At 48.8% G+C, this 11,347-nt stretch overlaps 1 protein-coding gene across 1 annotated transcript; it reads left to right on the top strand.

Moving 5' to 3' along the window:
* Nucleotides 1–3,997: 3,997 nt before the first annotated feature.
* LOC149975338 (protocadherin-9) lies at nucleotides 3,998–9,177 on the top strand. Its single transcript, XM_090206675.1, has 2 exons — nucleotides 3,998–4,950; nucleotides 5,668–9,177. The coding sequence occupies exon 2, from the start codon at nucleotides 5,814–5,816 to the stop codon at nucleotides 8,904–8,906; it is 3,093 nt and encodes a 1,030-aa protein (XP_090062801.1). The 5' UTR covers nucleotides 3,998–4,950; nucleotides 5,668–5,813; the 3' UTR covers nucleotides 8,907–9,177.
* Nucleotides 9,178–11,347: the final 2,170 nt, after the last annotated feature.

Raw genomic sequence — 11,347 nt, 5'->3', positions numbered from 1 at the left:
TCTTTTACCAAATAAGGCTATCTTCTGTATACCATCCCTACCTTGTCACAACACAACTGATTGGCTCAAACGCATTAAGAAGGAAAGATATTACACAAATTAACTTTTAACAAGGCACACCTGTTAATTGAAATGCATTCCTGGTCACTACCTCATGAAACTGGTTGAGAGAATGCTAAGAATGTGCAAAGCTGTCATCAAGGCAAAGGGTGGCTACTTTGAAGAATCTCAAATATAAAATATATTTAGATTTATTTAACACTTTTTTGGTTACTACATGATTTCCTATGTGTTGAAGGGGCATATGTCTGATCTAGACGGTTCTAATAGGGTGGGGCCATGGTTTGGTTGGGTTGGTCTCGGTTGGTTGGGTTGGTCTCGGCTGGTTGGGGTGGTCTCGGATGGTTTGGGTGGTCTTGGCTGTTTGGGTTGGTCTCGGCTGGTTGGGTTGGTCTCGGATGGTTGGGGTGGTCTCGGATGGTTGGGGAGGTCTTGGCTGGTTGGGTTGGTCTCGGCTGGTTGGGTTGGTCTTGGCTGGCTGGGGTGGTCTCGGCTGGTTGGGGTGGAAATGGTTGGGGTGGTCTCGGCTGGTTGGGGTGGTCTCGGCTGGTTGGGGTGGTCTCGGCTGGTTGGGGTGGTCTTGGCTGGTTGGGGTGGTCTTGGCTGGTTGGGTTGGGGATGGTTGGGGTGGTCTTGGCTGGTTGGGGTGGTCTTGACTGGTTGGGTTGGTCTCGGCTGGTTGGGTTGGTCTCGGCTGGTTTGGGTGGTCTCGGCTGGTTGGGGTGGTCTCGGCTGGTTGGGGTGGTCTTGGCTGGTTGGGGTGGTCTTGGCTGGTTGGGTTGGGGATGGTTGGGGTGGTCTCGGCTGGTTGGGGTGGTCTTGACTAGTTGGGTAGGTCTCGGCTAGTTGGGTTGGTCTCGGCTGGTTGGGGTGGTTTCGGATGGTTGGGGTGGTCTTGGCTGGTTGGGTTGGTCTCGGCTGGTTGGGTTGGTCTTGGCTGGCTGGGGTGGTTTCGGCTGGTTGGGGTGGTCTCGGCTGGTTGGGTTGGGGATGGTTGGGGTGGTCTCGGCTGGTTGGGGTGGTCTTGACTGGTTGGGGTGGTCTCGGATGGTTGGGTTGGTCTCGGCTGGTTGGGGTGGTCTTCGCTGGTTGGGGTGGTCTTGGCTGGTTGGGTTGGGGATGGTTGGGGTGGTCTCGGCTGGTTGGGGTGGTCTTGGCAGGTTGGGGTGGTCTCTGCTGGTCGGGGTGGTCTTGGCTGGTTGGGGTGGTCTTGGCTGGTTGGGTTGGGGATGGTTGGCGTGGTCTCGGCTGGTTGGGTTGGGGATGGTTGGGGTGGTTTCGGCTGGTTGGGATGGGGATGGTTGGGGTGGTCTCGGCTGGTTGGGGTGTGGCTGGTTGGGGTGGTCTTTGCTGGTTGGGGTGGTCTAGGCTGGTTGGGTTGGGGTTGGTTGGGGTGGTCTCGGCTGTTTTGGCTGGGGATGGTGGTGTGGTCTCGGCTGGTTGGGGTGGTCTTGGCTGGTTGGGGTGGTCTAGGCTGTTTGGGTTGGGGGTGGGGATGGTTGGGGTGGTCTTGGATGGTTGGGGTGGGGGTGGGGATGGTTGGGGTGGGGTGGGGTGGGGATGAGGATGGTTGGGGTGGGGGCGGGGATGGTTGGGGTGAGGGTGAGGGCTGGTTGGGGTGGGAATTGTTTGGGTTGGATTTGGCTGGTTGGGGTGGTCTGGGTAGGTTGGGGTGGGTTTTAGGGCTGGTTGGGGTGGGAATGGTTGGGGTTGGATTTGGCTGGTTGGGGTGGTCTAGGCTGGTTGTGGTGGGGGTGAGGATGTGAATGGTTGGGGTGGTCTGGGTTGGTTGTGGTTGTGTTGAGGGTGAGGTTGTGGCTGGTTGTGGTTGTGGTGAGGTGGTGGCTGGTTGGGGTGGGGATGTTTGGGGTGGTCTGGGATGGTTGTGGTTGTGGTGAGGTTGTGGCTGGTTGGGATGGTCTGGGCTGCTTGGGGTGAGGTTGTGCCTGGTTGGGGTGGTCTGAGCTGGTTGTGGTGAGGTTGTGGCTGGTTTGGGTGGTCTGGGCTGGTTGGGGTGACGTTGTGGCTGGTTGGGGTGGTCTGAGCTGGTTGTGGTGAGGTTGTGGCTGGTTGGGGTGGTCTGGGCTGGTTTGGGTGAGGTTGAGTCTGGTGATGCTGTGGTCTGGAAATAGCACTCTCTCTCTCTCTCTCTCTCTCTCTCTCTTGGCAGAAACATGTCATCTACTATTTAGCACAAAGAAGGTGTTGTTCACCAAAGGGTGGATGAGAGACATACTTTACTTATTAAATTACCACATATATACGTGTGTGAAATATAGAGTGTTGTGGTCATCTACTCAACAGGCATTTCACCAAATCAACCTCTAGATGGTAGTGTTTACCGTAAAACACTGGTGACGAACTACTGCTGCTGCAAGACCGTGTCCAACACAGTCACTCTCTCTCTCTCTCTTTTTTTTCTCTCTCTCTCTCTTTCTTTCTCTATCTCTTTCTTTCTCTATCTCTCTTTCTTTCTCCATCTCTCTCTCTCTCTCTTTTCTCTCTCTCTCTCTCTTTCTTTCTCTCTCTCTCTCTCTCTCTCTCTCCCTCTCTCTCTCTCTCTCTCTCTCTCTCTTTCTTTCTCTCTCTCCCTCTCTCTCTCTCTCTCTCTCTTTCTTTCTCTATCTCTCTCTCTCTTTCTTTCTCTCTCTCTCTCTCTCTCTCTCTCTCTCTTTCTTTCTCTATCTCTCTCTCTCTTTCTTTCTCTATCTCTCTCTCTCTCTCTCTCTCTCTCTCTCTCTCTCTCTCTCTCTCCCTCTCTCTCTCCCTCTCTCTCTCCCTCTCTCTCTCTTTCTCTATCTCTCTCTCCCTCTCTCTCTCTCTCTCTCTCTCTCTCTCTCTCTCTCTCTCTCTGTCAGATCAGAAGAACTCACACAGATGGATGCTAAATAAGAGTGGGAAAGAGCTAACTGCATTCAAATTCAGGAATGACATGTCAGAAATCAATATTGTTAACACCTTTTAGATGTGTAAATTTCTAGTTGGATAGCTATTTATTTGTCACACGTTGAAAGAAGCTAAATACCAAATCCGAAGGGATTTGTTCCTGTTTATGAAGACACGTCAGGTGACATTGGAATTGTTTAACGTAGTAAAAGTATCAGGCGTAAAGTATTGATCATCTCTGTAATAGCCTGGTATCCCTAGCGGACAAATGACTTGACCTATTACACCAATGACCTCAACTGATCTGTGATCTGTCTAACATTCATTAATACTTAGCCTACACTATAACTTCAACTGATCTGTGATCTGTCTAACATTCATTAATACTTAGCCTACAATATAACTTCAACTGATCTGTGATCTGTCTAACATTCATTAATACTTAGCCTACAATATAACTTCAACTGATCTGTGATCTGTCTAACATTCATTAATACTTAGCCTACAATATAACTTCAACTGATCTGTGATCTGTCTAACATTCATTAATACTTAGCCTACAATATAACTTCAACTGATCTGTGATCTGTCTAACATTCATTAATACTTAGCCTACACTATAACTTCAACTGATCTGTGATCTGTCTAACATTCATTAATACTTAGCCTACAATATAACTTCAACTGATCTGTGATCTGTCGTATGTTCACTTCTATAAAGCCCATTGCGCTATTTCATGGAGTGTAGGCTATTTTTACCGCTGTGGCCAGTAGTCCAACGGTAGCCATGTGTAACTGATAAATCACACGCATAAGGTTGGTTCTCCTCTGTTCCTTGTTGAACGATGCTATAATAAACATCCTTATAAACTCTAATTTCACGGATATCTAACGGAAAGTCTTGAGATAATAATAACAGTAAGTTGGTGCAGTGAATGAATCGGCTCGAGCCTGGGAGCATCTCCGCAGCCTGCAGCATCTCACCGAGACTTTCATCAGTGTGGTCGCGGTGCGTGGTAACCGATGTAACGGACGTTCCTCTCGACCAATCAGATCTATTTTCGGATCCCCATCAGCGAAACTGTAATGGAGAGGGCGTCCAATGAGGAAGGTCGGAGGTGGCGACGTGTTATACTTCACCCCCCTATGGGTTTATTCAGAGTTAGTGCAAGATATTCAGTTCTAGGAGAGAGTGAACGGATAAGCGCCACACACACACACCATTCCACTCCGTCATAGCACTGAATGGACTATCACGGATTCAATTAGATGCGTTCCAAAGATTGTGAATATTATTATTTTTGTCTTTCTCACATTTGTTCTATTTTTTTTTTAACACGAAAGGAGGCGCAATTTCAATGGAGAGCCTCAGTGAAGTTGACACATGATGGGACAAGCAAACCGTGTGCGTTATTCTATCAGTGGGCGCTTTCAGCTAAACAGGTAGCAAGCCAAGCGGACTATTTTACCGTAGGCTACCACCGGCAACAACAAAAAAATACGACTGATATTGGAGCTACCGGTGATGCAGAATGACTGCATGGTCCGAGGAACCCGCCGCTCGCCACTGATCAGCTGATTTTGTTTGTGGGAGAGGAGAATCAGCCGCAGTCGACATTATATGATCGACTGAAGGGAGCATCAACGCTTTTCATGTAAAGTTCAATGCCAAAAAAAAACGAACTGTGAAACGTTTAGAAATATAATTCATTATTGTGTCTCTCCTCGCCGGTGCTGTTTTCTCTTTCCCTCACGGTCAACTGCCGTTATATCAGTAGAACCAAAAGGCATTGCGCTTCACAGACTTGGACTTGAAGAAATCTAACGGCTGCGATCAATACCGATATCTTTACCAACCGGATTTAAAACAGGATATTCCAACTCTGAATAGGATTTGTATCGAATAGGAGAGGAGGCTTCTATGCACAGCCGCAATTTTGGGCATTAGAAGAACACGCATTCCAATTATCTCGCGCACTAAAGGGGATTTTCTTTTGGATAACGGTAAGAATATTCAGAGCGCACTATTATGGAAAAGATTAAAAAATATATATTTATTGTTGTTGCCTATTTACAACGGTTAAATAATGGTGAAATTCATCCCGTTGAAATTCAAACACAGGGTATTTGATTCCATCCTACGTCCTTTTAATCACAATAATTTAAGCGTAATGGATCTCGGCTGCCTGTAGCTCTCTGAAGTTACAACGGCGAAGTGCTTATAGAGAGGCGTTGAGGAATCGTTATGGGCATAATGTGTATAAGGTCTGGGGAGAAGAGGGCACAGACTTGAATGGCTGCTTGAGCGCTTGCTGCAGTATGATATTATCCTAAGGGCTTTTTTTTGAGGGGGGGTGTAACCGAAACAAGTGTCCAGGAACCAAAGAGGAGAGAGGAGATGGGTAAAAAAGGTAGATTACAACAATTAGATACCTTGAAGTTAGGTTAATGTTAAATGTATTAATCAAGGACACTGCGGATGCCATGTGTTTGAGATTAGATTTGGATGTTTTATTTTGAGGCACCTTTGCTGTAGTCCGAGGGTATTATGATCAAATATAGGATATTTTAAAGTGATATTATGTTGGATTTTTTTTCAGTTAGATTTTTACGCATCTTTTCGAAAGCACCACCCCTAAAAGTGTGAACACCCCCCCCCCACCCCCCTGATCTGAGGCTTTACTGAAATAAATCTAATGCAAACTCTTTGTCTATTCATAGGGTTGTCCGTGTGTGGAAACTGCCCCTTCTTCAAATGCAAGATTTCACCAATCCATCACTCTGACATTCAACATTGCATTGAAAGAAGAAGAAGTGTTTAAAATCCACAAGGTCTGAAACACTGGAACCACAGGACCGTTGTCACCATGGATCTAACAGACTTTTACTTGTTGGCTGCTCTCGTTGCCTGTTTTTGGATGGACCCTTCTATAGCCCAGGAACTGATCTATCCTATTAGAGAGGAACTGCAGGAAAACGTTCTCATTGGAAACATACCGAAGGACCTGAACGTCTCGCATACAAACGCTGCTACCGGAGCTAGCGCTAACCTGGTCTACAGGCTGGTGTCTAAAGCCGGCGACAACCCTCTGCTCAGAGTGCAGAGCAGCACGGGAGAGATATTTACGACCTCCAATCGCATCGACAGGGAGAGGCTCTGTCCCGGCCCCTCGTTCGAGGAGAACGAATGCTCCTTCGAGATCGAGGTGGTGATTTTACCCAACGACTACTTCAGATTGATAAAGATTAAGATCGTAGTCAAGGACACCAACGATAACGCTCCCATGTTTCCGTCTCCCGTCATCAACATCTCCATCCCGGAGAACACGCTGATCAACAGTCGTTTCGCCATCCCCTCCGCCACCGACCCCGACACCGGCCCCAACAGTGTACACAAGTACCAGCTGGTGAACGGGCAAAGCGCCTTCGGGTTGGACATCGTAGAGACGCCCGAGGGGGAGAAGTGGCCGCAGCTCATCGTTCAGCAGAACCTGGACAGGGAACAGAAGGACACGTACGTCATGAAGATCAAGGTGGAGGACGGCGGCATGCCACAGAAATCCAGCACCGCCATCCTCCAAGTCACCGTCACGGACGTTAATGATAACAAGCCGGTGTTCAGGGAGAACCAGATCGAGGTCCACATACCGGAGAACTCGCCAATAGGGACGTCCGTAGTCCAGCTACAGGCTACGGACGCAGACGTCGGGGCGAATGCCGAAATCAAATACATGTTCGGGACGCAGGTGTCCCCAGCTACCAAGAGACTATTTGCTTTAAACGGCACCACTGGCCTTATAACCGTACAGCGACCCCTCGATAGAGAGGAGACCGCCATACACAAGTTATCCGTGTTAGCGAGCGACGGCAGCTCCAGCCCAGCCAGAGCTACCGTAACTATAAACGTGACGGACGTGAACGACAATCCGCCAAACATCGATCTGAGATATATCATCAGTCCAATAAACGGCACCGTGTTCCTCTCGGAGAAAGACCCAATCAACACCAAGATAGCTTTGATCACCGTGTCGGACAAGGACACGGACGTCAACGGCAAGGTCATCTGTTTCATCGAGAAGGATGTCCCCTTTCACCTCAAAGCGGTGTACGACAACCAGTATCTACTAGAGACGTCGGCGCTGCTCGACTTTGAGGGGACCAAAGAGTACAACTTCAAAATCATAGCCTCCGACTCTGGCAAGCCGAGCTTGAACCAGACAGCGTTGGTAAGGGTGAGGCTGGAGGATGAAAATGACAACTCGCCGATCTTCAGCCAGCCTGTCATCGAGCTGGCCGTCATGGAGAACAACAAACGCGATCTCTTCCTCACGACTCTCAGCGCCACCGACGAGGACAGCGGGAAAAACGCGGAGATCGTCTACCAACTGGGCCCTAACGCCTCGTTCTTTGACCTGGACCGTAAAACCGGTGTCCTCACGGCCTCCCGGGTTTTCGATCGCGAGGATCAGGATCGGTTCCTCTTCACGGTAACGGCCCGAGACAACGGGACGCCTCCACTCCAGAGCCAGGCGGCAGTCATCGTGACAGTGCTCGATGAAAACGACAACAGCCCCAAGTTCACCCACAACCACTTCCAGTTCTTTGTGTCAGAGAACCTGCCCAAGTACAGCACGGTGGGGGTGATAACCGTCACAGACTCAGACGCCGGGGAAAATGCCGCCGTCACGCTTTCGATACTCAGCAACAACGAGAACTTTATCCTAGACCCGTACTCTGGAGTAATAAAGTCCAACGTGTCCTTTGACCGGGAGCAGCAGAGCTCATACACCTTCGACGTCCGGGCGGTGGATAGCGGGCGGCCCCCATGTTCCTCGGCCGCCAAGGTGACCATCAATGTCATCGACGTAAACGACAACACCCCCATCGTCATCTACCCTCCTTCCAACACCTCCTTCAAACTGGTCCCCCTCTCGTCCATCCCTGGATCGGTGGTGGCCGAGGTCTTTGCTGTGGACGGTGACACAGGGATGAACGCAGAGCTCAAGTACACCATCGTTAGCGGCAACACCAAAGGTCTGTTCCGGATCGACCCTGTGACAGGAAACATTACCCTGGAGGAGAAGCCTGCTATCTCCGACATCGGCCTCCATCGGCTGGTCGTGAACATTAGCGACCTGGGCTACCCTAAGTCCCTGCACACCCTGGTGCTGGTGTTCCTCTACGTGAACGACACGGTCGGCAACGCCACGTTTATCTACGACCTCATTCGCCGCACCATGGAGACGCCCCTGGACAGGAACATCGGGGAGAGCAGTGAGACTTACCAGAGCGGAGATTATCTCACCATCATGATCGCCATCGTAGCCGGGGCGATGGTGGTGATTGTGGTGATCTTCGTGACAGTCCTGGTGCGCTGCCGTCACACCTCGCGGTTCAAGGCGGCCCAGAGAAAGAAGCAGGGCGCTGAGTGGATGTCTCCCAACCAGGAGAACAAGCAGAACAAGAAGAAGAAGCGTAAGAAAAGGAAGTCGCCTAAAAGCTCCCTCCTGAACTTTGTCACCATCGAGGAGAACAAGCCGGACGACCCGGCTCACGAGCCCATCAACGGCAACATCAGCCTGCCTGCCGAGCTGGAGGAGCCTGGCCACTTTGACTGGAACGCTGCTCCAACGACCACCTTCAAGCCCTCCAGTCCAGACCTGGCACGGCACTACAAGTCCGCTTCTCCGCAGTCCGCGTTCCACCTCAAAGCGGACACGCCGGTCTCCGTGAAGAAACACCACATGATTCAGGAGCTCCCTCTGGACAACACCTTCGTAGGGGGCTGTGATACTCTCTCCAAGAGATCCTCCACTAGTTCAGACCACTTCAGTGCCTCGGAGTGCAGTTCCCAGGGAGGATTCAAGACTAAGGGATCCGTACACCCGTCCAGACAGGTAAAAGATAACTTTTACTGGTCTATAAGTACTGCGTATAACTGCCCGGTCCAACAGTGCTGAGCTCCCTTCTACACTATACACTATAGCTGACTTGGTCTTAACACCAATGAGAAAGGGGGGGATTCACCCCCCTACTATAAGTCCCACTATAAGTCCCACTGTACCTTTTAAACCCCCCCCCCCAAAAAAAAAATCACATATATATGAATTCATGTATGACATGTGGTTAACTATAGACTGAACCAAACAAACAACATGCATACTATTAATTTTCCCTTCGCGTCTCCTCCCTACAGTCTCTTGCTGTTATTATGTTCCCCTTTTTATTTTTTTTAAAAGTTATTTAAAAAGATATATTTCAATCAAACATGTACCACGTGGGCAACCGTCTAAAGCCTTGTCAGATTCTACAGACACATGACCTTTTAAATGGGCCTCAGAAGGTTGAATGAGATAAATGGTGTCCTGCCTTCCAAACGGCCCCCTCTTATTCCCTATCGTAGTGCACTCCGTTTGACCAGGGTGGATAGGGGGAATAGGGTTCATAAGGGAATAGGGTCCAAAGGGCTCTGGTCAAAAGTAGTGCACTATTAAAGGGAATGGGGCGGGGGGAGGCATTTGGGATGCGGACTAGATGGTGAAATTGATGTGTTGCAAAGATGCCTTTAAAAAAACATTTGTGAAAGAAACATTTTTTTCTCGCCTGTCTACTCAGCTCACCATTTTATCATTGATTATATTACGGAAACGTCTAGTACCACAACACCAGTAGGAGAAACATCTACTACCACAACACCAGTAGGAGAAACATCTACTACCACAACACCAGTAGGAGAAACATCTAGTACCACAACACCAGTAGGATAAACATCTAGTACCACAACACCAGGAGGAGAAACATCTAGTACCACAACACTAGTAGGAGAAACATCTACTACCACAACACCAGTAGGAGAAACATCTACTACCACAACACCAGGAGGAGAAACATCTAGTACCACAACACCAGGAGGAGAAACATCTAGTACCACAACACCAGTAGGAGAAACATCTACTACCACAACACCAGTAGGAGAAACATCTACTACCACAACACCAGGAGGAGAAACATCTAGTACCACAACACCAGGAGGAGAAACATCTAGTACCACAACACCAGTAGGAGAAACATCTAGTACCACAACACCAGGAGGAGAAACATCTAGTACCACAACACCAGTAGGATAAACATCTAGTACCACAACACTAGTAGGAGAAACATCTACTACCACAACACCAGTAGGAGAAACATCTACTACCACAACACCAGTAGGAGAAACATCTACTACCACAACACCAGTAGGAGAAACATCTAGTACCACAACACCAGTAGGAGAAACATCTAGTACCACAACACCAGCAGGAGAAACATCTAGTACCACAACACCAGTAGGATAAACATCTAGTACCACAACACCAGTAGGAGAAACATCTACTACCACAACACAACAACAGAAGAAGTGAAACCACTCTGTATACATCTAGAGACAACGACTGAGTTCTACTGATGCTTCCAGCTCGTGCCCCCCCCCCCCCCCCCCCAATACGTTGACTCCTCCTCCTTTCCCCTCATGATGTTCTATAGGATTGTGTATTTACGCTATTAGTAGATCTGTATGTTTATATATTGATACTACAGCAAAACACACCGTTGACCTGCTCGAAGTCCAAAGTCAGAACCTTAATATAGGGCTTCTGAAATGTTTTTAAAACTCATTTGTTGATTATATCGGTGTAGGAAACAATTCATTCATCTGAGCTGAAACTGACCGTAATTCTTCCCCCTCTCTCTACGGTGAATCACTGTCATATTCTAGCAGTATAACTGTGTGTGTGTGTGTGTGTGCATGTGCGTGCATACGTGTGCATGTGCGTGTGTATGTGTGTGTGTGTGTGTGTGTGTGTGTGTGTGTGTGCGTGTGTGTGTGTGTGTGTGTCTGTGTGCCCTTTACGGAACCTGATACACATCCAATTGAAAAAGGATTATTCAATAATGAGGACTCAGATTCCAACCTAATCCATGATGTGTTTTTATCAAAACCTTATTAATTTGTCCTGCTAATAAAACCCTCAATACAAACATGCTCTTCCTGATGTCATAGAGCTGGAGGAGGGGAGGAGGGGAAGAGGAGCCCACGTGGAGAGAAGGAGCGAGAGAGAGAGAGTCGCTGGATGATAGAGGGAAGGATAGAGAGAGGATTGGGGTGGGTGGGGTGATAGATTAATGGGGGAGGTACATCACCTGAAGAGGGCACTGTTGCTCTGCTTGCCATTCCCTGGCACTGAGCCAACCTGCACTAGTACCCCTAATGCATTGGGAGGAGGAGAAGGAGAGAGATGGAGAGCAGTCTGTGTTTGTGGCTCTCTCCGATCCTCAGTGAAATTCTCGTGCCTAATGCTTTGGAAGATGGGAGAGAGAGAGAGAGAGAGAGAGAGAGAGAGAGAGAGAGAGAGAGAGAGAG

The sequence above is a fragment of the Oncorhynchus mykiss genome, chromosome 18 (assembly GCF_057628025.1).
Source record: "Oncorhynchus mykiss isolate SJ-2025 chromosome 18, ASM5762802v1, whole genome shotgun sequence".
NCBI lineage: Eukaryota > Metazoa > Chordata > Actinopteri > Salmoniformes > Salmonidae > Oncorhynchus > Oncorhynchus mykiss.
This window is presented reverse-complemented; position numbering and strand designations above follow the sequence as displayed.